Source organism: Solanum verrucosum, unplaced genomic scaffold, assembly GCF_900185275.1.
Source record: "Solanum verrucosum unplaced genomic scaffold, falcon-dt-bn FXZP01000182.1, whole genome shotgun sequence".
Classification (NCBI taxonomy): Eukaryota; Viridiplantae; Streptophyta; class Magnoliopsida; order Solanales; family Solanaceae; genus Solanum; species Solanum verrucosum.
Genome location: NW_026020378.1, coordinates 7,136,137 through 7,162,620, shown reverse-complemented (window position 1 = coordinate 7,162,620; position 26,484 = coordinate 7,136,137). Strand labels below are relative to the sequence as shown.

The window sequence follows — 26,484 nt, the reverse complement described above, 5'->3', positions numbered from 1 at the left end:
GACTTCACAAATAACCTCTGCATTTCCGTAAGCAAAACTCTTTTGCTGGCATTTCAAACAATTGTCGTCTTTGCTATGTTTGTCACTATAAATTTCCCACTTTTTCAAAAAATTCTTAAAAAAAAAATATATATATATTGAATTGATTCTTGGAATTTGACTTTCTTCCATAGATAAGATTCAAATTTCAATAAGTGATTTCGATTAACTTGTCAGTTAGGTATTTGACCAACTAATTTGAAACTTAAATTTGAAGTTTCTGGATGTAAATCTTACTAAAAGGTAAGATTTCAACTACAAATTTGTAATTTCAGTTTCTTACAAATTAATTAAAACACAGTAACTTATATGTTTATATTTTATTTTTTAAAAATTCATAATTCCAAAGTTTGCATACATGTGCAGACACTCAGTTATGTTTTAGCCTCCATCTGTAATTGAATTCTCTTATGGTCAGTAACGTTTTAATCATAAAACGTGATTGTGAGTAACGAATTAATAAAACATATTTAACAGTAACGTTTTAGGTCTGTTTACCCTGTCAGATTTTTGTCTTTTTGTTATTGTTTTTTTAAAATAAAATAATACATAAAACGTTACTGTCAAATACGTTTATTCTAGTTTTGTAAAATCTCAAAAAACATACTATTTTAATGAATTAGTTTATATAATGGCTTACTTTGGTCAAAAGTTCCGTAAGTTGAGTAGCCACTTTCAAAAAAAAAAAAGACCTGGTCAAAACCACACAAGGGAAAATTTTATATATATATATATATATAAAATTTAATTAATGGGACACAATTGAAGAAACTAAGAGGAAAAAGAGAGGAAAGAAGAGGGGTGGTTGGTGCACAAAACTTTTAGAGCTATAAATAAGTAGCCAAGACAGATGAATACATAATTCAGTCAGCAATTGCTTCTCCATTCTAATAATTAGCAAACAAAAAACAACACTTGCTATAAATTTGTGTTTCACAAGAATGGGAAGCCTTTCACTTGAAATGGTACGTACTCTTCATATGCTACATGTACAAACATCTCTATAAATTAAAACAATTCACATTTTATTCATTAATCCAAAAGCTTTGTTTACAAAATTTTATTGTCCCTCCCCAAATATTAATTATTGAAATCTCATAACAAATATATTGATTTGTACGACCTCCATTTTAGATAAGATATGTTTTTATTTACCTAATTATATTATGATACTTGACAGGATTTTGAGCTATCAGCGATGACACCGAGAAGTTTAGCGCGACGAAGATTATTGTTTCCGAATGTGAACAACAAGAAACAAAAGGTGGAACAATCAGGCGCAGGGCCAAGGAAGAACTTACAACTTGAAGTGTTGGAGCCTGGCTTGAAGAATGATGGTCCTTCTTTGGACACTATCTTGGTCAATTATTTAGACACACTTACCCAACGAGTCAATTTTCATTTAGGTTATCCAGTGAACATATGTTATGATCACTATGCAACTTTAGCACCACTTTTGCAGTTTCAACTAAACAATTGTGGTGATCCTTTCCTTCAAAACACTGTCGATTTCCATTCTAAAGACTTTGAAGTGGCTGTTTTGGATTGGTTTGCACAACTCTGGGAAATTGAAAAGGATCAATACTGGGGATATGTTACCAATGGTGGTACCGAAGGCAATCTCCATGGTATTTTGTTAGGGTAAGTTCACATATTGACCTGAGTATATTATATAATATAATAACTTCTATATATTGTTTCGGTGCTCTTACATTTCTAAACATTATTTATGTAGGAGAGAACTACTTCCAGAGGGAATATTATATGCATCAAAAGACTCTCATTACTCAGTCTTCAAAGCTGCAAGAATGTACAGAATGGATTCAGAAACAATCAACACATCAGTAAATGGAGAGATGGATTATTCAGATTTAAGAGCAAAGTTGCTTCAAAATAAGGACAAACCAGCAATTATAAATGTCACAATTGGTATGTATTTACTTCAACCTCTATCATTTTTCTTTTCTTCTTTTATGAAGTAATTAGTCATCTTACGACTTTTCCCTTGATGGTTTTTTTTAACTGTAGGAACTACGTTCAAAGGAGCTATTGATGATGTTGATGTTATTCTTGAAACACTCAAAGATTGTGGCTATTCACAAGATAGGTTTTACATCCATTGTGATGCTGCACTATGTGGTCTTATGACCCCTTTTATAAACAATGTGAGTTTTGCTTCTTATTTCTACAAACTCTTTAGTAATTCTCAGAGCAACATTCTAATTATTCTTTGTTCAATTTCAACAGATGATTAGTTTCAAGAAGCCAATTGGAAGTGTCACAATTTCTGGTCACAAGTTCTTGGGATGCCCAATGCCTTGTGGTGTCCAAATAACAAGAAAAAGTTACATCAATAATCTCTCAACAAATGTGGAGTACATTGCTTCTGTGGATGCCACTATTTCTGGTGGTCGTAACGGTTTAACTCCAATTTTCTTATGGTATAGCTTGAGCGCAAAAGGTCAAATTGGCCTGCAAAAGGATGTTAAAAAATGTCTTGACAATGCCAAATATTTGAAAGATCGTCTTCAACAAGAAGGAATAAGTGTCATGTTAAATGAGCTTAGCATCATAGTTGTACTTGAAAGGCCTCGTGATCATGAATTTGTCCGTCGATGGCAACTTTCATGTGTCAAAGATATGGCACATGTTATTGTTATGCCAGGCATCACACGAGAAATGATTGATAATTTCATCAGTGAATTAGTGCAACAAAGAAAACAATGGTACCAAGGTGGGAAAGCAGAGGCTCCTTGTGTTGCAGATGACATTGGTGCTCAAAATTGTGCATGCTCTTATCATAAGATTGACTACATTAGTTAGTTCTTAGAAAGCAAAGAAAACGAGAGGTGGCCTTTGTTGCTGTTAATATGCCTTTCATAGAGATGGCACTTCTTGCTGTTATTTATTCATCCTTTTGTTACAACATTGAAATTGAATTGTATACATGAAACATTTTTTAAATTATAAAGTTTTAACACTCTTTTATGATATTATTTGAATAAAATGCCTTGATATTCTAATTGTTAGTTGTATAATGGTACGACCCGATTTCGAAAACCAAGGTTTCGAAACCATTTCACAACTTTGTGGCAATTTTGTTAAGTTTTGGAAAAAATCATAATTTGGAAGTCGCCACTTAATTTTTTAGGAAAAATTAAGAAAGCCATTTAAAAAGGATAATTTTTAAAAGAAAAACATTTGAATAAACCAGAGTCGGGTAAGGGTTCAAATAATTCTCTAAGGAGGGGTTTAGGCATCTTAGAGAATCCGCTAGCACACGGTTGACCGACGGATTTAAAAATTTGGCTAATTTTATATAAAAAAGGGTTGCTTAAAAAAATCTTATTTGAAACTTAAATAAAAATCTTTTGAAACTTGTAAAATCTCAAAAATAAACCTAACTTAAAACTTTTATCCATAGTCATGTTTTGAATCATACAATTAATTCTAACTCATAAATATGGATTAAAGGACCTTGTTTAACAACTATGAAAGAATATTAGAGATCCTTAAGTCATTCATACAAAGTCCTAAGTTAAATTAAAAGACAACTAATTTATTTTAAGAAGCTTAACAATTTTATCCTATTAAAAAATTTGAACTAAATAGTCAGTTCAAACTCATAAAAATGGATTTAAAGCTTTTCAATAACTATGAAAGAACATGAAGGGTTCTTAAGTCATTCTATAAGCTCAAATTACCTAACTTAAAATGAGTTTTGGAAATTTGAAAATTTTAAAGTAAACAAACGACAAAATATGAAATAAAAATCCCTCCAAAGATTCATCAAAGTTAAGAAAATAAATGTTAAAGTCAAGAACAATTATCATAAGACCACAATATAATAAAAGCAAAGTGCAAATAGAACTTGGACAATTTTAAGTCCATTTGCTGCTTCTTGCTTGCTGCTGCGCTCAAATTGGACTTTTAAGTCCTAAACCCCAAAATATTTAGCCCTTTGGGGACAATTGCTACTGCTGTAAATTGGATTTATTAAAGCTACATCAATAATCTCTCAACAAATGTGGAGTACATAGCTTCTGTGGATGCCACTATTTCTGGTAGTCAGTTTAACTCCAATTTCTCTTGTGGTATAGCTTGAGCGCAAAACGTCAAATTGGTCTACAAAAGGATGTTAAAAGATGTCTCGACAATGCTAAATATTTGAAAGATTGTCTTCAAAAAGCAGGGATAAGTGTCATGCTGAATGAGCTTAGCATCATAGTTGTACTTGAAAGGCCTCGTGACCATGAATTTTTCCGACGTTGGCAACTTTCATGCGTCAAAGATATGGCACATGTTATTGTTATGCCAGGCATCACACGAGAAATGCTTGACAATTTCATCAGTGAATTAGTGCAACAAAGAAAACAATGGTACAAAGACGAAAAAGCGGAGGCTCTTTGTGTTGCAGATGGCATTGGTACTCAAAATTGTGCATGCTCTTATCATAAGATTGACTACATTAGTCCTTAGAAGGCAGAGAAGACGAGATCATCCAGTAATTTAATTTGTTGCAAAAAGATGGCATTTTGTAACTCTTACTACTACATTCTTTTATTTACAACATTGAAAATCAATTGTATACATGATATATTGTACTACTGGATGACATACATAACTGAACATTTTTTAATGAAAAAGTTAACACTCTTTTATGATCTTTGCATAACATCAGCTTACTGTTAATTTGTGATTAAAATAAGATTATGAATGAAGGGAACTGACTACTGAGATGTACATGAATACACATAAATATTGTTGGTCCAAATATATATATATATATATATATACAGACATACTTGGAAGTTAGAATGTTGTAAGTAAAAGCAAGTACTAATTTGTTTTGCTGTCTGTAGAGTATAGACTATAGTCGTTGCATGTTTAAATTAAGTTTTGTTTAATATAAATGGTGAGTGGTTCAAACACGGACAATTCCAGAAAAATTACAATACAACATGTAATTACTTGGCTAGCATATATGGAGAAAAATGCATAGTCTTCACTCTTCATGATTCCAGGTTCGTTTACAGTGAGATCGTTGGTAGGCTCAAAAGTTCACTTCGATCCCATTTAATTACACTATTTGTTTTTCAAATGGATTGATCTTTAATTTTTGTCCTTAGAAATTAAATTTATGTCTAGTGAGGCATAAATTCTTTAGACACGAGACATAACTTATAGATTATTATGAAGTTAATATCTCAAAAGGTCCCTCAACTTTAAGAATTTATCTAGCAAAGTCATTAAACTTTGTTTTGTATCAATAAATCACTCAACTTAGCCATTTATATCAATAAAATCACTTAACTTAGATATTTACATCAATAAAATCACTCAACCACATTTATTATTAAAATAAATTTGATATGACAAAATAATTATTTTTATACTATATTAATGATTGAATAATAAATAAAGGAGTCAAAATTCTTCATTTATAGATAGGAGTTGCCTCCATATATTCTTTGCTGCTACTTTCTCCGTCAACGTCTACCATGGTCTCTCTTGCCAGACCGTCAATCAGTAACCCGTAAACCTCTCTTTCTCATTCAATTTAAACGGAAGATAATATCTTTTTCTTTTTTAAAGAAGATCACCTTTTATTCATTTGATGTTCGCTAATATAAAAGAGATAAACACATAAAGAAATTAAGATTTATTCAATGTTTATTATATGAATATAAAAAATCATCTTAGTTTTACATATATATTTTTCAATGAATCTTGTACGATATCCTGATGACATCCCTAATTATGCAGGTATAAACTAAAAATATGATTTCGATGCAGTAGTAATTATGCAGGTTTAAACCCCTTTACGGTATCTCTGTATAATGATGTAGTAGTAGTTTTAAGTCATTTGCTTATTATTTTAATTATGATGAACATGACAATGACAATGCAAATAATTTATTTAATTTGTCATGTTAAATTTATTTAAAGTTGATTTTTATTAAGTGATTTTATTGATATAATGAACTAAGTTGAGTGATTTTATTGATACAAAATAAAGTTTAATGACTTTATTAGATAAATTCTTAAAGTTGAGTGACCTTTTGATATATTAACTCAATATTATGATGCAAAATACAATATTTGCCTCTTATGCAATTTTTAAGTGCTCTCTGTTTTGGAATTCTAGCATACTTGAACCTTGTAAGTTGTAATGTCCATTTATTTATTTTTTAAGTTAGGAAATTTCAGTTGTTTGAATTAGCAAGCGTTCGTCAATAATAATTTGAATTAGGTTCCACCGTGTTTAGCGGCAAAATAGAGTTCGGTTGAGATGATCATGGAGAAAGGCTAAGTAGATAGTCTATATCTAAAGTTGATTGATTTTAAAATGATTAGGCTAACAAAAAATTATAAATTTTGGGCATGCCTGAAAATTAATAGCGGTCTTGAAATTATGAATTTTCGAATACAATTAATCACGAATCTAAAATCCAAAATTATTAAAAATTAAATCTAAAAGCTAAACCTTAATTCAACTAAAAAATTCAAATTTTAATTTTACTTAAACTATTCCAAATTTGCGACAGAATAAAAAAGTATTCATATTTAACACGTTATTAATAACACATTTATATGAGTATAACATTTTAAAATTATAATTGGTGTGAACAAAGTTAAAAATAGACCAATTGAAAGGTTAACTTGTGTCTTTGAAAAGCTCCAACTACTTTGGTTCCTAATTATTGACATTTGGAGTGAAGTAGCTACATTCCACTTTCTTGGATTCAGACAAAGAATCCACTCACTAATCAGTAGCATTATAGTGACTGCAAAATACATTAGTACTCGTTTGACTATAAGGAATTATTTATACTCTGTCCCTATTTACTGGTTCATTTTTTACTTGATACACTTATTAAGAAAATAATAATTAACATGTTAAATTTATCTTTTTATGACTATTTATTGATAAAATTCTAAAATCAATTTACTCATTAAAGAGGTTCTACCTTTTTCAAAAACATTAACTCTCTAAATAAATTGAGGGTATAATTGGTATCAAGTAATGTATTTTCTTGATTTGTAAAAAATGACAAGTAAAAAGTAAAAATTGGACAAGTAAAAAGGGACAAAGGGAGTATTTCTTTGGAATATTTTACATTATTTGAAAATCAGTGTTTGGTCATAAAAATTCTAAATTCAACTTTAAAAAAATTGTATTTCAAATTCAAAACACAACTTATAATGTGTTTTCCAGATGACTTTTCATTTTTGAAGTTATATTTAAGTATATTCAAATATGAACATTATTTCAAGTATTTTTGCAAAATATATATAGTAATCTGGCAAAGGTTAATGAGGTTTACTTATCAATGAGCAAAATAAGGGGTATAATAGAATATAGATGATTGAATTGTGTGTGTACTTGAAAATAAAAGTAATATCCCAAGTATTATTTTGTACGTCTTTAATGTGCCTTTTTCTTTTACTCGCACGCGTTTAATTTAATTTATTTGAATATTGTCTTGTTATTAATCTCACCTACCCATCATTCATAATAATATTTTCTAGTAAGTTGAGTAGTCACTTTCTAAGAATGGCTTGGTCAAGACCGCACAGGGGAAAAGTTCATTTGCAATATATATAATATACTTAATTGGAACTTTAGAAAAAGCAATTGTGGGATACACAATTGAAGAAACTAAGAGGAAAAAGAGAGGAAATTAAAGGGGTGCACAAAACCTTCAACTTGTAAGGCCTATATATAAGTATCCCAAACATATGAACAAAATGCACTCAGCAATTGTTTCTCCTTTATTCTAACCAAACAAAAAATACTTGCTATAAATTTGTGTTTCACAATATATAATGGGTAGCCTCTCACTTGAAATGGTACGTACTCTTCATGTTTATTACATGCACAAACATCTCCACTACTTAAACAACTCACACTTTGTTCATTCCAAAATCTTGTTTGTAATATTATTGAAATAATTATGTCTCCTGATTTTGTACGACCTCCTCTATAGATAAAAATATGTTTTTATTTACTTAATTATATCTTAAATTGGATTATCATGATTCTTGACAGGATTTTGAGCCATTACCCATGACACCGAGAAGTTTAGCCATGACACCCAGAAGTTTAGCTCGGCGAAGATTGTTCCCGAATGGGGAGAACAAGAAACAAAAGGTGGCACCACCAGGGGCAGGGCCAAGGAAGAACTTGGAACTTGAGGTGATGGAGCCTGGATTGAAGAATGATGGTCCCTCTCTCGACACTATCTTGGTCAATTATTTGGACACACTTACCCAACGAGTCAATTATCATTTAGGTTATCCAGTGAACATATGTTATGATCACTATGCAACTTTAGCACCACTTTTGCAGTTTCACTTAAACAATTGTGGTGATCCTTTCCTTCAAAACACTGTCGATTTCCATTCTAAAGACTTCGAAGTAGCAGTTTTGGATTGGTTTGCACAACTGTGGGAAATTGAAAAGGACCAATATTGGGGATATGTTACCAATGGTGGTACCGAAGGCAATCTCCATGGTATTTTGTTAGGGTAAGTTCACATATTGACCTGAGTATATTATATAATATAATAACTTCTATATATTGTTTCGGTGCTCTTACATTTCTAAACATTATTTATGTAGGAGAGAACTACTTCCAGAGGGAATATTATATGCATCAAAAGACTCTCATTACTCAGTCTTCAAAGCTGCAAGAATGTACAGAATGGATTCAGAAACAATCAACACATCAGTAAATGGAGAGATGGATTATTCAGATTTAAGAGCAAAGTTGCTTCAAAATAAGGACAAACCAGCAATTATAAATGTCACAATTGGTATGTATTTACTTCAACCTCTATCATTTTTCTTTTCTTCTTTTATGAAGTAATTAGTCATCTTACGACTTTTCCCTTGATGGTTTTTTTTAACTATAGGAACTACGTTCAAAGGAGCTATTGATGATGTTGATGTTATTCTTGAAACACTCAAAGATTGTGGCTATTCACAAGATAGGTTTTACATCCATTGTGATGCTGCACTATGTGGTCTTATGACCCCTTTTATAAACAATGTGAGTTTTGCTTCTTACTTCTACAAACTCTTTAGTAATTCTCAGAGCAACATTCTAATTATTCTTTGTTCAATTTCAACAGATGATTAGTTTCAAGAAGCCAATTGGAAGTGTCACAATTTCTGGTCACAAGTTCTTGGGATGCCCAATGCCTTGTGGTGTCCAAATAACAAGAAAAAGCTACATCAATAATCTCTCAACAAATGTGGAGTACATTGCTTCTGTGGATGCCACTATTTCTGGTGGTCATAACGGTTTAACTCCAATTTTCTTATAGTATAGCTTGAGCGCAAAAGGTCAAATTGGCCTGCAAAAGGATGTTAAAAAATGTCTTGACAATGCCAAATATTTGAAAGATCGTCTTCAACAAGAAGGAATAAGTGTCATGTTAAATGAGCTTAGCATCATAGTTGTACTTGAAAGGCCCGTGATCATGAATTTGTCCGTCGATGGCAACTTTCATGTGTCAAAGATATGGCACATGTTATTGTTATGCCAGGCATCACACGAGAAATGATTGATAATTTCATCAGTGAATTAGTGCAACAAAGAAAACAATGGTACCAAGGTGGGAAAGCAGAGGCTCCTTGTGTTGCAGATGACATTGGTGCTCAAAATTGTGCATGCTCTTATCATAAGATTGACTACATTAGTTAGTTCTTAGAAAGCAAAGAAAACGAGAGGTGGCCTTTGTTGCTGTTAATATGCCTTTCATAGAGATGGCACTTCTTGCTGTTATTTGTTCATCCTTTTGTTACAACATTGAAATTGAATTGTATACATGAAACATTTTTTAAATTATAAAGTTTTAACACTCTTTTATGATATTATTTGAATAAAATGCCTTGATATTCTAATTGTTAGTTGTATATGTATTGTTTTCGCTTGTTAGTTAAAATTAACAAGTTGTCTTCTTTAATTATTAAAAAGATTATTATAATTATTTGTTGGAAATTGTGGAAAACTAGATGTGCTTGCAAAATATGGAGGGACTAAAATCTCTATCGATGGAATGAAATGTAGTATCTCTAATCATATCAAATGGAGTAATGCAAAAATAGTGTTTCACATAAAAGTATTGTATATTGACAGGAGTAAAATTTTAACTCTAACTCATAAAGTTGGATAAAAAAAAATACTAATGGGTGTAGATTTGGAGATAAAATAATCGGAGCTGATAGAATTGTTAGAGATCATGATAAAAATATGGTGATAGAAAGATTTTTTGTAGCAGCTTCAAGATGGAACAAACAATTATACAATTTTTAAGTGCTCTTTGTTTTGGTTCTAGCTAGCATACTTGTGACCATGTTATATCCAAAAAAAAAAATCAAGTTTTGGAATTTCAATTGTATGAATTAGCAAACGTTCACCAATAATAGCTAGTAGTAGGTTTCACCGTGTTTAGTGGCAAATTGAGTACCACATATCACTTCAAAAAGAGACAAAATCCATACACATTTTTGTTTGAATAACAAAAGTTAAGTTTCGTAGTTCAAATTTGTATATGTAAAATTTATATTCAATCTTTGATTTTCTTTAACGTTGTCCGTATAGGTCTAAAGTTAATTTTCAAATAACTAGACTAACAAAAATTTATAAATTTAGGGTATGTGTTAAATAGGAATTCATTTGATCGAGTGTCTAATTGGTCAGGCTAAATATAAAGTCATTATAAAAAACTGAACTTCTAAATATGATTAATCCCAAATCTAAAATTCGTTCTTTTAAAAAATCAAATCTGAAAGCTCAATTGCAATCCAAATAAAAAATTCAGATTCCCATTTTGCGTAAACTGTTTTTTCCCGACAGAAAAAATATTTATTATTCAACATGCTATTAGTAACACATTTATATATGAGTAACATCTTTAAATTTTAATTGGTGTGAACAAAGTTAAAATAGACCAATTCAAAGGTTGACTATTGTGTCTTTGAAAACTGCATCTATTTTTGTCCACTGACCAATTATCTATCTTTAGTTAACTACTTTAGTTCCTAATTATTGACATTTGATGGAGTGAAGCAGTAGCTACATTCCACTCTGTTTGGATTCGGACAAAGAATCCACCAAGTAGCATCCTAGTGAAATCCAAAAATATTAGGACTCGTTTGACCAAAAAAAAAGTTATTCATATTTCTTTTGGAATAATTTTTTTATTTAATTTGAAAATCGGTGTTAAATTATAAATTTTTTAAATCAAACTTAAAGTTGCATTCCAAATTAAAAAAATAACTTATAACCTGTTTTTCAACTGACTTTTCACTTTTAAAGTTGTATTTATATATGTTCAAAAATGAACATTATTCATAGTAGTATGTAATTAGCTATTTCATCCAGCCTTCTAATTAGCAAAACCATTTATATTATGTAAATTTTATGGGTTGTAGTTAGACATGAATGATTGCTTTTAGCACCATTATAATTCTTAATATATATAGAATGAATTGTTTACACGCACACGTTTGATTTTGTCACTTATAGTCTTTGTATGTTTTTTTTTTTTTTTGATTTGTCTTGTTATTAATCTCACCAACGCACCATTCATAATATTGGCTGGTAAGTTGAATAGTCACTTTCAAAGAATAGCCTGGTCAAATCTGCACAAGGGAAAAGTTCATTTGAAAATTGCAAGTGGGATGCACAATTGAAGAAAGTAAAGAGGAAAAAGAGAGGAAATTGAAGGGGTGGTTGGTGCACAAAAAACCTTCATCTTTTTAAGGCCTATATATAAGTATGCAAGACATATGAACAAAATGCACTCAACAATATAATTACTTCGCCTTTATCCTAAGCAAACAAAAAACATACTATAAATTTGTGTTTCACGAGAATGGGTAGCCTTTCACTTGAAATGGTATGTACTCTTCATGTTAGTTACATGCAAAATTTTGTTGTCCCTACCCAAATATTATTGAAATTATCTCTCACGATTTTGTACGACCTCCTCGTTAGACAAAATATGTTTTTATTTATTTAATTGGATTATGATTCTTGACAGGATTTTGAGCCATTACCCATGACACCGAGAAGTTTAGCCATGACACCCAGAAGTTTAGCTCGGCGAAGATTGTTCCCGAATGGGGAGAACAAGAAACAAAAGGTGGCACCACCAGGGGCAGGGCCAAGGAAGAACTTGGAACTTGAGGTGATGGAGCCTGGATTGAAGAATGATGGTCCCTCTCTCGACACTATCTTGGTCAATTATTTGGACACACTAACACAACGAGTCAATTATCATTTAGGTTATCCAGTGAACATATGTTATGATCACTATGCAACTTTAGCACCACTTTTGCAGTTTCACTTAAACAATTGTGGTGATCCTTTTCTTCAAAACACTGTCGATTTCCATTCTAAAGACTTTGAAGTGGCTGTTTTGGATTGGTTTGCACAACTTTGGGAAATTGAAAAGGATCAATACTGGGGATATGTTACCAATGGTGGCACCGAAGGCAATCTCCATGGTATTTTGTTAGGGTAAGTTCATATAATGACCTGAGTATACATAATATAATAACTTTTATATATTGTTTCAGTGCTCTTACATTTCTAAACATTACTTATGTAGGAGAGAGCTACTTCTGGAAGGGATATTATATGCATCGAAAGACTCTCATTACTCCATCTTCAAAGCTGCAAGAATGTATAGAATGGATTTGGAAACAATCAATACATCAGTAAATGGAGAGATGGATTATTCAGATTTAAGAGCAAAGTTGCTTCAAAATAAGGACAAACCAGCAATTATAAATGTCACAATTGGTATGTATTTACTCCAGCCTCTATCATTTTTCTTTCTTCTTTTCTGGACTTAGTCATCTTACGACTTTTCCTTTGATGGTTCTTTTAATTATAGGGACTACCTTTAAAGGAGCTATTGATGATGTTGATGTTATTCTTGAAACACTCAAAGATTGTGGCTATTCACAAGATAGGTTTTACATCCACTGTGATGCTGCACTATGTGGTCTTATGACCCCTTTTATAAACAATGTGAGTTTCACTTCTTACTTCTAATTAATTACAATTTCTTTAGTAATTTTGAGAGCAACATTCTAATAATTCTTTGTGCAAATTCAACAGATGATTAGTTTCAAGAAGCCAATTGGAAGTGTCACAATTTCTGGTCACAAGTTCTTAGGATGCCCAATGCCTTGTGGTGTCCAAATAACAAGAAAAAGCTACATCAATAATCTCTCAACAAATGTGGAGTACATTGCTTCGGTGGATGCCACTATTTCTGGCAGTCGTAATGGTCTGACTCCAATTTTCTTGTGGTATAGCTTGAGCGCAAAAGGTCAAATTGGCCTGCAAAAGGATGTTAAAAGATGTCTCGACAATGCTAAATATTTGAAAGATCGTCTTGAACTAGCAGGGATAAGTGTCATGCTAAATGAGCTTAGCATCATAGTTGTACTTGAAAGGCCTCGTGACCATGAATTTGTCCGCCGTTGGCAACTTTCATGTGTCAAAGATATGGCACATGTTATTGTTATGCCAGGCATCACACGAGAAATGCTTGACAATTTCATCAGTGAACTAGTTCAACAAAGAAAAGTATGGTATCAAAATGGAAAGACCAATCCTCCTTGTGTTGGAGAGGATATTGGTGCTCAGAATTGTGCATGCTCTTATCATAAGATTGACTACATTAGTCCTTAGAAGGCAAAGAAAACGAGAGATGGCATTTGTTGCTCTTAATATGTCTTCCATAGAGATTGAAATTAATTCATTCTTTTGTTACAACATTGAACTTGAATTGTATACATGGAACTTTAAAATTAAAAAGTTTTAACAGTCTTTTATGATATACCTTGATATTCTAATTGTTAGTTGTATATGTATTGTTTTCGCTTGTTAGTATCTTACCATATTGGTCAAATCTTGTACCTTTAACCATGGTTTAAGGGTGTGTGTTAATTAAATAAATTGTGACCTTAAGATTTAAGAGTAGACAGGTGTCATTTGATTAGCAATGCACTGGACTAACTGGACAATAGACATACTGGAGGGGAGCCAACTCCGCAAAAATATAATGTTTCACATAAAAGTAAGGTATATTAACAACAAATTTACAAAATTTTAACTCTTAACTCATAGAGTTGGATAAAAGTAAATACTGATGAGTGTAGATTTGGAGATGAAAGAATTGGAGGTGGTGTAATTGTTAGAGATCATGATAGAAATATGGTGATAGAACGATTTTGTGTAGCAACTTCAAGATGGGACAAACAATTATACAATTTTTAAGTTTTGGTTCTAGCATACTTGGACCTTGTAATATCTTATTATTTTTTTCAAGTTTGGAAATTTCAGTTGTATGAATTAGCAAACGTTCACCAATAATAGGTAGGATTAGGTTCCACCGTGTTTAGTGGCAAATTGAGTACCACATCACACTTTCAAAAAAGCAAAAATCCATACACATTTTCTTTTGAAGTTAAGTTTTATAGTTTTTTTCCCTAAGAACAGTAGGATTTTATTTAATAATAAGAATGTTTATTCATACAAAAGTGAAACTAATCTATGTGATACAAGAGAAGGATATGCTTCTAAAATATGGGATTGGTTGTTAATTATATGTGGATCCTTCATTTTTCTTTCTTATTTTGTTAATTGGTCCACTACTATATGAGCCTCCATCGGAATAATCTTCAGAAATGATCCTTTCAGCCGTAGAAATAGCGATTAGCGTCAGTGTAGATACGTAAATACATGAGGTTATTACTATATAAGGTATTAAGTAGTTCTTGAGAATCAGTTTTTAAGCTTTGTAGTTTCAATATTAGACATATGAATTTGAAATTTAAGTCTTATCAGACCAAAAGCTTTCAAATTGTCTGAAGGTTGACTTTATTTAGAATAACTTTAGATTTCGTATATCTACAAATTATATTCAATCTTTATTTATTTTTTTAACTTGGACCATATAGGTCTAAAGTTAATTTTGAAATAACTAGACAAACAAAAATTTATAAATTTTGGGTTTTTTTTAAAATAGGGATCTCGAAATCGGTTATTGGATTGACATTTATGATCGAGTGTCTAAGTGACCAAGCTTAATATAAAGTTATTATAAAAAAATTAAATTTTTAAATACAATTAATCTCAAATCTAACATCCATTTTTTTTTTAAAAAAAATCAATTTTGAAAGCTCAACTGCAATCGAAATAAAAATTTCAAATTCGATTTTGTGTAAACTATTCCACAGTTGCGACAGAAAAAAAAAATTCATTATTCAACATATTATATTGTAAACTTATGGAGTAATCACCATCTAGAAGATGCAAAAGGATCAGGAAGAAGAAGATACAGAGAGAATTATAGAAGAAAGAGAACTCATTCTTATTAAGCTGAAAGCATCTTGAAAATATCTTTACAATGCTATGTCTATATAAAGGAAAGTTACTGTGCTAACTAACTCTAACAACTTTCTAACCTTCTAACTGATTCTAGAATAATTATCTTGTGAACTGCTCTAATCCTAGCTGTCATAAATCTAACCAACACCCCTCCTCAAGCTGATGGTTGAAACAGGTTCTTCAATCCCAGCTTGGAAACTAAGTATTCATGTGGCAGTCTTCCCAAGCCCTTAGTGAGCAGATCAGCTAGTTGTTCTTTTGTCGATACATGCAGTGTTTGAACCAGCCCTTGAACAATTTTTTCTCTTACAAAATGACAATCAATATCAATGTGTTTGGTTCTTTCATGAAATATTGGATTAGCAGCAATTTGGATTGCAGCTTTGCTATCACAAAACAAATGTACAGGCTGCTTAATGTTAACTCCTAGCTCTTTGTATAACCCTTCCAGCCAGGTTATTTCAGCAACTGTAGATGCCATGGCTCTGAACTCAGCCTCTGCAGAGCTCCTTGCTACTGTCTCCTGTTTCTTGGACTTCCAGGATACTAAGGCATCACCAAACTTCACAGTGTACCCTGTAACTGATCTCCTGGACTCAAGACATCCACCCCAGTCAGAGTCACAATAGGCTACTAGTTTTCCTGAGCTTTCTGAAGGCATTAACAGTCCAAGACCTGGTTCAGCTTTGATATATCTGACCACCCTTAAAGCTGCCTCCATATGAGATTGCTTAGGCTTGTGCATAAACTGACTCAACACCTGCACAACATAGGATATGTCCACTCTAGTCATTGTTAGTTACAAGAGTCTTCCAATTAGTCTCTGATATGGACCAGCATCATCTAATAACTGATCACTAGATTCCATTGTTTTCTCCTTTACATGACTGTCATACTCAAACGAGGTCAGCTTGACATTGGCTTCTAGAGGTGTGCTAGCAGGTTTAGCACCTCCAAGCCCCATTTCTGATATCAACTCTAGTGCATACTTCTTTTGGCTTATATGGATCCCCTCTTGTGATCTAGCAAACTCCAAGCCCAAAAAGAATTTCAACTGGCCCAAGTCTTTCATTTTAAACTTCAACTTGAGATCATTCCTTGTCTGTAGAATCAATTCAGGACAGCTACCAGTTACCAAGAGATCATCTACATACACTAAGACCACAACTAGATGAATTTCAGTCTTTTTGGTAAATAAGGAATAGTCAAAATGACTTTGTTTAAAACCAAGTTGTAGTAAAGCCTCAGTAAGTTTCTTGTTCCACTGCCTAGGTGCTTGTTTCAGGCCATAAAGGGATTTGTGTAGTCTACACACTTTATCATTCCCCCTATGGCTGCCAAACCCTTGAGGAATCTGCATGTATACTTCTTCAAAGAGATCACCTTGGAGGAATGCATTATGCACATCCATTTGATAGATAAACCACCTCTTAGCTGCAGCAATGGCCACAACAGACCTGACAGTCACCATCTTAGCAATAGGAGAGAAAGTCTCTGTGTAGTCTAGCCCTTCTTTCTGACTAAAACCTTTAGCTACCAGCCTTGCCTTATACCTTTCAACCTCCCCATTAGCTTTGTGCTTGATCTTGTACACCCACTTACACCCGATTGGAGACTTGCCTGACGGAAGATCAACTATACTCCATGTGTGATTATCCAGCAGAGCATCAATCTCAGACTGCATGGCAACAATCCATTTAGGATCTGTAGCAGCTTCAGAGTAGAAAGTGGGCTCCAAAACAGCTGAGAAAGCTGCTAATGCTGAGCTGTAAGAAGGAGAGATATGAGCATAGGACACATAATTGGATATAGGAAAAACACAGGAGGCCTTTGTTCTTGTGGGAGCAATATAGTCTTTCATCCAGATGGGAGGTTTGGGAGTCCTACAGACTTTCTAACTGGTTCAACAGATGGAGACACAAGCATAGGAGCAACTTCAGATGATGAGGTGAACTCAGATACATCAGGTAGGGAAGAGTCAACTATATCAGCCCTTAGAGAGGAATCATGATCAGGAGAAACATAGATAGGATCAGCTGGACAGTACTGAGGAGAACATAAAGGGGCAGAAAATAGAGGAGAAAATGAATTGGACAAGTGTTTGAAAGGAAATATGTCTTCCTTAAACACCACATCTCGACTAGTAGTAAATGTTTTTTCCTGAAGGAGATACATCTTGTAGCCTTTTTGAGTTAAGGAGTAACCAAGGAAAACAGCTGGAACAGCCCTAGGTGCAAATTTATCAGACTTCTTCAAGGAAGTAACATAACCGAGACAACCAAAGACCTTCAAGTGAGATAAATCTGGTGAGTTCTTAGAGAGAACCTCAACTGGTACTTTACCATGAAGAGTATGAGAAGGCAACCTGTTGATCAAGTACACTGCAGTCGCCACACAATCTCCCCAAAACCTGAGAGGAACACTGGCTTGAAATCTGATGGCTCGAGCAGTGTCTAAAATATACCTATGTCTTCTCTCAACAACTCCATTCTGTTGAGGAGTATAGACACAAGAACTTTGATGCAATATCCCTAAGGATCGAAGCAAGCTGGAAACTTGAGAGTTAAAAAACTCACAACCATTGTCAGTGCGCAAAATCTTAATGACCGCAGAGTGGATATTTTTTATCATTAGCAAGAAATCAGTCAAGGCAACTATAACTTCTGACTTGGAATTTAACAGAAATATCCAGGTATACCTAGAATAATCATCCACCAAGGTGAAAAAATACTTCTTCCCATCATAAGTAGGTACCCTATAGGGACCCCATACATCACCATGAATAATATGAAAGCAAGCATCAGACTGTGAAGTACTCAGAGGAAAAGGAATTCTTGTTTGCTTAGCCAAAGGGCACACAGTACAATGTTTGTGATCAAAATTTACATTGTCAACATAGCAATTCAAATTTTTCAACTTCTTCAAAGTATTTAAGGGAGCATGGCCCAATCTTCTGTGCCATAGATCAATGCCTGTTTTCTTCTTAGACTTCTCTACTAAGACAGAGTGACACCTAGTCTTGATGTACTCAGGTTTGTCATGTCCTGCATTCAGGCAAGGAGAATCCACCACATACAGACCTTGAACATGTTTACCAGTCCCCTTCACCTTTCCACTGAAGAGATCCTGAAAAGTACAGAAATCAGGATAGAAATGAACTGAACAGTTCAATTCCTTGGTAAGTTTTGACACAGAAAGCAAGTTATGTTGAAACTCAGGTATATACATCACATTATGTATGTCGTGTCTTCCCAAAACTGTAGAGGAACCTAAGTGACTCACTTTAGCTGTGTTTCCAGTAGGTAGCATAACATTGCCTTTGCTTGTATGAAGAAGAGATCTAGTATTGGATAGTAGACTAGGATCACTAACCATATGATTGGTTGCTCCTGTGTCTACTATCCATTGGTTAGAGGGATTAACCATACCTGCAGATAGAGCAGTACCACTAGTCTCACTGTTTTGTCCAATCATCTGCAGAATTTGATGGTATTGCTCAGGAGTAAAGTGTGGAGCACTAGGATGAGAGATCTGAGAAGATCTAGACTGCTGTACATAAGCAAATGTAGGATTGGAGGAAGTTGCACCCAAAGCATTACTAGAGCTACCTGAATAACCATCCATATCTGATGAAGTATCATGTTCACTAGCAAAGTTGACAGCGTTTCCATGTCCTGATGATGCAGCTGAGTGTGAGTTAAACTTCTTCTTTGAGTTTAGTCTAAAATCTGGAGGATATCCATGCAGCTGGTAGCATCGATCGCTAGTATGACCAGTGTAGTGACAGTAATCACACTGTAGATAACTATTTTTTCTGTTTTTAGAGCCAGAGCTTGAGGCATTGCCTGAGTTGCCTGATCCAGAGTTAGAGCTTGAACCTGTATAGTAACCAGACCTAGTGTTCCCAGTATGACCTTGACTAGAAGTTGGCCTAAATTGGACTCCTCCTCCTCCGGGATTAGGCTTAAAATTTCCTTTGCTCGTATAGAAAGCAGCTCCTTCATTAATATCAAGGTTTTGGACTGATTTTCCAAGAGACCTTTGGCTCTCCTCTGAGATCACCATAGAATAAGCTTGATTGATAGAGGGAGTAGGAGTCATCATAAGAATTTGACTCCTACTGGGGGCATATGACTCATTTAGACCAGTGAGAAACTGAAGTAAACGTTGATAATCAAAATGTTGCATGTAATTCCTAGATTCAGGGCAGTTACAGCCTGGGCAGGGCATTATGGCATCGAATTCATCCCAGTATTCACACAATCTAGAGAAGTAATTGGAAACAGTGAGTGTACCTTGTGACATAGAGTGAATCTCCTTGTGCAGAAAATGAATTCGAGATCCATCAACCTTATCGAACCTTTCCTTTAGGTCACTCCAAACTTTTGATGCATTTGATGCATAAATCACACTGCTCAAGAGCTTTTTCCTGATTGAATTGATGATCCATGAGAGAACAATGGCATTACACTTTTCCCATAGATCATGAAGAGAAGAAGGAAATGTGTCTCTGGTATGCTTCCCATCAACAAAACCAAGCTTACTTTTTCCCAGTAAAGCAAGGCGCATAGATCTACTCCAGATGGCATAGTTTTCAGGACCAGTGAGCTGAATTGAAACCAAAGAGCTTCCTGAGGTATCTGATGGATGCAGATACAGGGGATGATAATGATCAATCTCGATTGAATGAGGTGGGACAACTGCTGCATCATTGGACTCATCAATCGCCATGGATTATAGATCGAAGCTCTAAAAAGAACCGTAATAATCGAATCAACAAAAAATCACTACAAAGATGAACAACTACACGTTGAAAAAACCACAAATTGATGATGAACTCCTGCTCGAACACTCAGGCTCTGATACCATGTAAACTTATGGAGTAATCACCATCTAGAAGATGCAAAAGGATCAGGAAGAAGAAGATACAGAGAGAATTATAGAAGAAAGAGAACTCATTCTTATTAAGCTGAAAGCATCTTGAAAATATCTTTACAATGCTATGTCTATATAAAGGAAAGTTACTGTGCTAACTAACTCTAACAACTTTCTAACCTTCTAACTGATTCTAGAATAATTATCTTGTGAACTGCTCTAATCCTAGCTGTCATAAATCTAACCAACATATATATAACCCATTTATATATGAGTAGCATCTTTAAATTATAATTGGTGTGAAGATAGTTAAAAATAGACCAATTCAAAGATTGACCCGTGTCTTTAGTTCCTAATTATTGACATTTGGTGGAGTGAAGTAGCTACATTCCACTTTGCTTGTACACAAAGAATCCACCAAGTAGCATCCTAGTGAAATCCGAATACTCTATTAATTAGGACTCATTTGACCATAAAAAAATTATTCATTATCTTTCTAAACTATTTTTTTTTTTACTTTATTTGAAAATCAAAGCTTGATCATAATTTTTTTAAATCAAATTTAAAGTTGCCTTTAAATTTGGAAAATAACTAATGACCTGTTTTTCAACTGATTTTCACTTTTAAAGTTACAGTTATGTACATCCAAAAATAAACATTATTCATAGTATTTATGCAAGGCAAATGGAGAATTAACATTTTATTGGTTGTAGTTAGACATGAATATATGGTTGCTAATTGCTATTAGCACCATTATAATTCTTAATAAATAATGAATTGCTTACAAGCACGCGTTTAATTTGTGAGTATAGTCTTTGCATGTTTAACAAATTTGGATTTGGCTTCTCATTACTTTCACCAACCCATCATTCATAATAATATTTTCTAGCAAGTTGAGTAGTCACTTTCTAAGAATGGCTTGGTCAAGACCGCACAGGGGAAAAGTTCATCATTTGCAATATATATACTAATAAATATACTTAATGGAACTTTAGAAAAAACAAGTGGGGTACACAGTTGAAGAAACTAAGAGGAAAAAGAGAGGAAATTAAAGGGGTGCACAAAACCTTCATCTTGTAAGGCCTATATATAAGTATCCCAAACATATGAACAAAATGCACTCAGCAATTGTTTCTCCTTTATTCTAACCAAACAAAAAATACTTACTATAAATTTGTGTTTCACAATATATAATGGGTAGCCTCTCACTTGAAATGGTACGTACCCTTCATGTTTGTTACGACATCCTCTATAGATAAAATATGTTTTTATTTAATTAATTATATCTTAAATTGAATTATCATGATTCTTGACAGGATTTTGAGCCATTACCCATGACACCGAGAAGTTTAGCCATGACACCCAGAAGTTTAGCTCGGCGAAGATTGTTCCCGAATGGGGAGAACAAGAAACAAAAGGTGGCACCACCAGGGGCAGGGCCAAGGAAGAACTTGGAACTTGAGGTGATGGAGCCTGGATTGAAGAATGATGGTCCCTCTTTGGACACTATCTTGGTCAATTATTTGGACACACTAACACAACGAGTCAATTATCATCTAGGTTATCCAGTGAACATATGTTATGATCACTATGCAACTTTAGCACCACTTTTGCAGTTTCACCTAAACAATTGTGGTGATCCTTTCCTTCAAAACACTGTCGATTTCCATTCTAAAGACTTCGAAGTAGCAGTTTTGGATTGGTTTGCACAACTGTGGGAAATTGAAAAGGACCAATATTGGGGCTATGTTACCAATGGTGGTACCGAAGGCAATCTCCATGGTATTTTGTTAGGGTAAGTTCATATATTGACCTGAGTTTATATAATATAATAACTTCTATATATTGTTTCAGTGCTCTTAAATTTTCTAAATATCATTTTGCAGGAGAGAGTTACTTCCTGAAGGAATATTATATGCATCAAAAGATTCTCACTATTCAGTTTTCAAAGCTGCAAGAATGTACAGAATGGATTCTGAAACAATCAACACATCAGTAAATGGAGAGATGGATTATTCAGATTTAAGAGCAAAGTTGCTTCAAAATAAGGACAAACCAGCAATTATAAATGTCACAATTGGTATGTATTTACTTCAACCTCTATCATTTTTATTTTCTTCTTTTATGAAGTAATTAGTCCTCTTACGACTTTTCCCTTGATGGTTCTTCTAACTATAGGAACTACGTTCAAAGGAGCTATTGATAATGTTGATGTTATTCTTGAAACACTCAAAGATTGTGGCTATTCACAAGATAGGTTTTACATCCATTGTGATGCAGCACTATGTGGTCTTATGACCCCTTTTATAAACAATGTGAGTTTCACTTCTTACTTCTAATTACAATTTCTTGAGTAATTTTGAGAGCAACATTCTTATAATTCTTTGTGCAATTTGAACAGATGATTAGTTTCAAGAAGCCAATTGGAAGTGTCACAATTTCTGGTCACAAGTTCCTAGGATGCCCAATGCCTTGTGGGGTCCAAATAACAAGAAAAAGCTACATCAATAATCTCTCAACAAATGTGGAGTACATTGCTTCGGTGGATGCCACTATTTCTGGTAGTCGTAACGGTTTAACTCCAATTTTCTTGTGGTATAGCTTGAGCGCAAAAGGTCAAATTGGCCTGCAAAAGGATGTTAAAAGATGTCTCGACAATGCTAAATATTTGAAAGATCGTCTTCAACAAGCAGGGATAAGTGTCATGCTTAATGACCTTAGCATCATAGTTGTACTTGAAAGGCCTCGTGACCATGAATTTGTCCGTCGTTGGCAACTTTCATGCGTCAAAGATATGGCACATGTTATTGTTATGCCAGGCATCACACGAGAGATGCTTGACAATTTCATCAGTGAACTAGTTCAACAAAGAAAAGTATGGTATCAAAATGGAAAGACCAATCCTCCTTGTGTTGGAGAGGATATTGGTGCTCAAAATTGTGCATGCTCTTATCATAAGATTGACTATATTAGTCCTTAGAAGACAAAGAAAACGAGAGATGGCATTTGTTGCTGTTAATATTTCTTCCTTAGAGATGGCATTTTGTAACTCTTATTATTTCCTTCTTTTGTTATAACATTGAAATTGAATTGTATACATGAAACATTTTTTAAATTAAAAAGTGTTAACACTCTTTTATGAATTAGCAAACGTTTACTTATAATAGCTAGGATTAGGTTCCATCGTGTCTAGCTAGTGGCAAATTGAGTACCACATCACACTTCAAAAAGAGACAATCCATGAGTCTGGAGCCGAAAGGGCAACAAAATTTTTCGAAAATTCCAAAAGGGCGACAAATTTAAACACTGTCTAAATCAGGGTTTCCACCGCAAGACACGGATACCCATGCATCTTGTATCGCGCAACATCTTTTAGCCTTCTAAGGCTCAGCCGCCATGAGCGTTACAAGGCGCATGGCCATCTACGCTTTGCAGCCTTTTAAAAAAAAAACCCCGTTTTGTGAATTGAGTTGCTAGGCTTCTTTTTCTTTAATAGAGAGCATTATCTTCTGTTACTAACCAAACTGATCTTCTATTAAGATACAACGTGAGTTATTTTTTTTTAAAATTCCGATTAAGAAATAAATCATGTGTCAATAATGATAAAATAATATAAATTAGGTGGGGTGGGCCATTATAATGACATGACAGAGATAGTCCATTTTACATCAATTTTGACTGAAAAAACAATTGATTATTGCAAAAGATAAACACTTTTTGGAGTGAATTATAAATGGAAAGGCTAAAAAAAAAAAAAAAAACCTTAAATCCAATCTCAGTTCTGACTTCTGAGGAAATATTGGGTAAATTTTTTTTAGAGAGTTCGATTTAGGGTCATTTGGACACTGTCATATAAAATTATTATTTGAAATTATGATATCAAACTCAAATTTTTGTTTGAATATTTAATTTTTTTTTAAAAATTGTATTTATTTTAACAAATATAAAAATATCATAATTGTTATAGCTAGCAAGAGATCAAAATATCATAAAATGAGTGAACTATGGATTATAGCAAGAGATCAAAATATCATAATTATTTTATAAATTAGTGTTCGAAATTACAAATTCTTAAATATAATTTTATAATGATTCATTATTTAATAATAATAGTAATTAGTCATTCTTTAATATAATTTTTTCATATGGTATAAATAATTTCTTAATGTCGAGCATGAGTTTTTCTTTTGCAAAAATTAGACTAATGAGACTTTTTTTTTAAATAAACTTGGTTATTCATGCGGGCCTAATTCATTATCCTTAATGTCATACGTTTGTAGTAATATATATGTGTGTGTTAAGAATTCATCACCGATTTAATTATTTACTTAAGATAAATCAAGAAAAATCTAGAATATTTCGGAGTTGTAGAGAATTGAAGGAAGATCTCTAGAATGATTGTTCTAGAGAGAATGGTCTAGAAATGTTCTAGAAAGAACATTTCTAGAAAAAGATAGCGAGGAATATTCTAGAGTATAGTAGTATGTATCTCTCTAGATTCTTCCATCACCTCCTATAAATAGAGGTAGTTTATTCGATATGTAACCAAGCAACTAATTAAGCAACAAACCAAGCAAGTAAAAAAGTAAGAGAGCAAACAAGTGTGTGCTCAAGTAAAGAGTGTTGTTGAAGCAAGCAACAAGTGTGATCAAGATTGTAAGACCGAAGCGGGTCCTTACTTTGATATAGTAAAATTCAAATTGTGAGAAGTCGATAGTGCTCGTCGTCTCCAAACCAATATATCCAACAAGTGGTATTAGAGCCTGGTAAATAAGAGAGAGGTAGTAACTCAAAGAAGATCTTACAAGCTATTGTTGTTGGAGTTTACAAGTCACGAGGCACTTATCAATGGCAGATTTCGCAAGCACTCTCAATAGTGTTGAGAAGCTCAACGCAAGCAACTATGGATCATGGAGCACGAGAATGCAATATTACTTTCTCTGCCAAGAATTATGGGATCAGACACCACACCACCAACAGATGCTAAAGCAGCAAAAATGTAGAAGGTCAAAGCTGGAAAGGCCATGTTTGTTCTTACTGTAACTGATAAATCTAATACAGTTTTGATGATCGACATAGTGAACTAGGTTCAACCTGCATAAATAAGACTGAAATAAAAAAGGAAGAGTTCTCAGTTCTCGCGCTAAAAAGAAAGTTGGGTCAAAAAGGGAAAAACATCATCGAAAGAAGTCCTGCATAAATAAGGAGACGTTATACGTCGAGTTGTAAAAGGAAAACGTATTGCATTTAAAAGAAATAATTAAAATTGTTTCCTTGCACAACGAGGACTTCTCTCCTTATACATGTCGGATTCAAACACAGTTCAGAATATATTAAAGGATAAAAGCAAGGACAAAAGAAGTCGTCTTTGCATAATCCAAAAAAAAAAGAGCGAGAAAGAAAAAGAGAAAATTCATAGCGAAGATCAAAGTGCTCGAGAGGTAGAAGCGAGAGAATTCTAGAGTTAGAATTACTTTCAAATAGTTGAGTCGCATTGATCTGTTCTTGGATCAGTGTTTGTGAGAGTCTTGTGAGTGTGTGAGATTTGTAAATGAGAAGTGGGTTTTGAATTCTTGTTAAGGGTTAGAGTTAGTTGAGAGATTGAGAGTTTTGTAACCAAGAAGCGAGTTTGACTTCTTGGAGAGTTGAGGGTGGTTTCGATTATAGTTAATCGAAAGGGTAGACGTTTAGAGTTAGGTTCAACGATTTACTGAATTGTAATTGTTGAATTAATATAAAACTCTGTGTGGTTTTTCCCTTCCTTGAGTTAGGAAATTTTCCACGATATCTTGGTGTTACTGTTACTAAGTATCTTGTGTGTGTTATTCAAGAAATTGGTTCTTGAATACTAGGTAAGGTTTCTTCAATTGATATTAAAGCAGGTCTTTTCGTTAAAAGCTTCACATCTTCAAAAGTATCAATGGCAGCACCACCTATCCCACAAGAAGAAGCCTTTCAAACTCGACCACCATTGGAAAATACTACGGATGGTGGAAAAACCGTATGATGAATCACTTGATAAGCAAAAATCCCAATCTTTGGAGCGTAGTTCTGGATGGTCCTACCATACCATGAAGAAGGGAGAAGATGGAGTCACGATGATACCTAAGGATAGAAAACAATGGGATGTTGCAGAAAAATTCGCCAT

The 26,484-nt window shown here is 33.4% G+C and overlaps 5 protein-coding genes and 1 pseudogene across 5 annotated transcripts in view; all 6 read left to right on the top strand.

The window, feature by feature from the left end:
• Nucleotides 1-965: 965 nt before the first annotated feature.
• Nucleotides 966-2,862, top strand: LOC125838710 (histidine decarboxylase-like). The gene is made up of 5 exons (XM_049517750.1): nt 966-1,004; nt 1,220-1,680; nt 1,775-1,968; nt 2,068-2,204; nt 2,287-2,862. Exons 1-5 carry the CDS (start codon nt 981-983, stop codon nt 2,860-2,862), a joined length of 1,392 nt encoding a protein of 463 aa, XP_049373707.1. The 5' UTR covers nt 966-980.
• Nucleotides 1,393-26,484, top strand: part of LOC125838707 (histidine decarboxylase-like) — a 41,827-nt gene continuing 16,735 nt past the window's right edge. The window contains exon 1 of the mRNA XM_049517748.1: nt 1,393-1,445. The gene's annotated coding sequence lies outside the window, so the exon portion shown is untranslated. The remainder of the gene's footprint in view (nt 1,446-26,484) is intronic.
• On the top strand, nt 2,925-4,518 carry LOC125838669 (serine decarboxylase 1-like; annotated as a pseudogene).
• Nucleotides 7,811-13,902, top strand: LOC125838711 (histidine decarboxylase-like). Its single transcript, XM_049517751.1, has 5 exons — nt 7,811-7,893; nt 12,097-12,575; nt 12,667-12,860; nt 12,955-13,091; nt 13,182-13,902. Exons 1-5 carry the CDS (start codon nt 7,870-7,872, stop codon nt 13,758-13,760), a joined length of 1,413 nt encoding a protein of 470 aa, XP_049373708.1. The 5' UTR covers nt 7,811-7,869; the 3' UTR covers nt 13,761-13,902.
• LOC125838709 (histidine decarboxylase-like) lies at nt 8,099-9,412 on the top strand. The gene is made up of 4 exons (XM_049517749.1): nt 8,099-8,571; nt 8,666-8,859; nt 8,959-9,095; nt 9,178-9,412. Exons 1-4 carry the CDS (start codon nt 8,111-8,113, stop codon nt 9,370-9,372), a joined length of 987 nt encoding a protein of 328 aa, XP_049373706.1. The 5' UTR covers nt 8,099-8,110; the 3' UTR covers nt 9,373-9,412.
• Nucleotides 21,464-23,435, top strand: LOC125838706 (histidine decarboxylase-like). Its single transcript, XM_049517746.1, has 5 exons — nt 21,464-21,553; nt 21,653-22,131; nt 22,223-22,416; nt 22,515-22,651; nt 22,738-23,435. Exons 1-5 carry the CDS (start codon nt 21,530-21,532, stop codon nt 23,314-23,316), a joined length of 1,413 nt encoding a protein of 470 aa, XP_049373703.1. The 5' UTR covers nt 21,464-21,529; the 3' UTR covers nt 23,317-23,435.

Coding starts and splice junctions, on each gene's coding strand:
- LOC125838710 (XM_049517750.1), top strand. CDS start 981: ATGGGAAGCCTTTCACTTGAAATG. Junction 1,681..1,774: donor CTCCATGGTATTTTGTTAGG/GTAAGTTCACAT, acceptor TTATTTATGTAG/GAGAGAACTACTTCCAGAGG. Junction 2,205..2,286: donor TGACCCCTTTTATAAACAAT/GTGAGTTTTGCT, acceptor CAATTTCAACAG/ATGATTAGTTTCAAGAAGCC.
- LOC125838711 (XM_049517751.1), top strand. CDS start 7,870: ATGGGTAGCCTCTCACTTGAAATG. Junction 7,894..12,096: donor GTAGCCTCTCACTTGAAATG/GTACGTACTCTT, acceptor GATTCTTGACAG/GATTTTGAGCCATTACCCAT. Junction 12,576..12,666: donor CTCCATGGTATTTTGTTAGG/GTAAGTTCATAT, acceptor TTACTTATGTAG/GAGAGAGCTACTTCTGGAAG.
- LOC125838709 (XM_049517749.1), top strand. CDS start 8,111: ATGACACCGAGAAGTTTAGCCATGACACCCAGAAGTTTAGCTCGGCGA. Junction 8,860..8,958: donor AATTATAAATGTCACAATTG/GTATGTATTTAC, acceptor TTTTAACTATAG/GAACTACGTTCAAAGGAGCT. Junction 9,096..9,177: donor TGACCCCTTTTATAAACAAT/GTGAGTTTTGCT, acceptor CAATTTCAACAG/ATGATTAGTTTCAAGAAGCC.
- LOC125838706 (XM_049517746.1), top strand. CDS start 21,530: ATGGGTAGCCTCTCACTTGAAATG. Junction 21,554..21,652: donor GTAGCCTCTCACTTGAAATG/GTACGTACCCTT, acceptor GATTCTTGACAG/GATTTTGAGCCATTACCCAT. Junction 22,417..22,514: donor AATTATAAATGTCACAATTG/GTATGTATTTAC, acceptor TTCTAACTATAG/GAACTACGTTCAAAGGAGCT.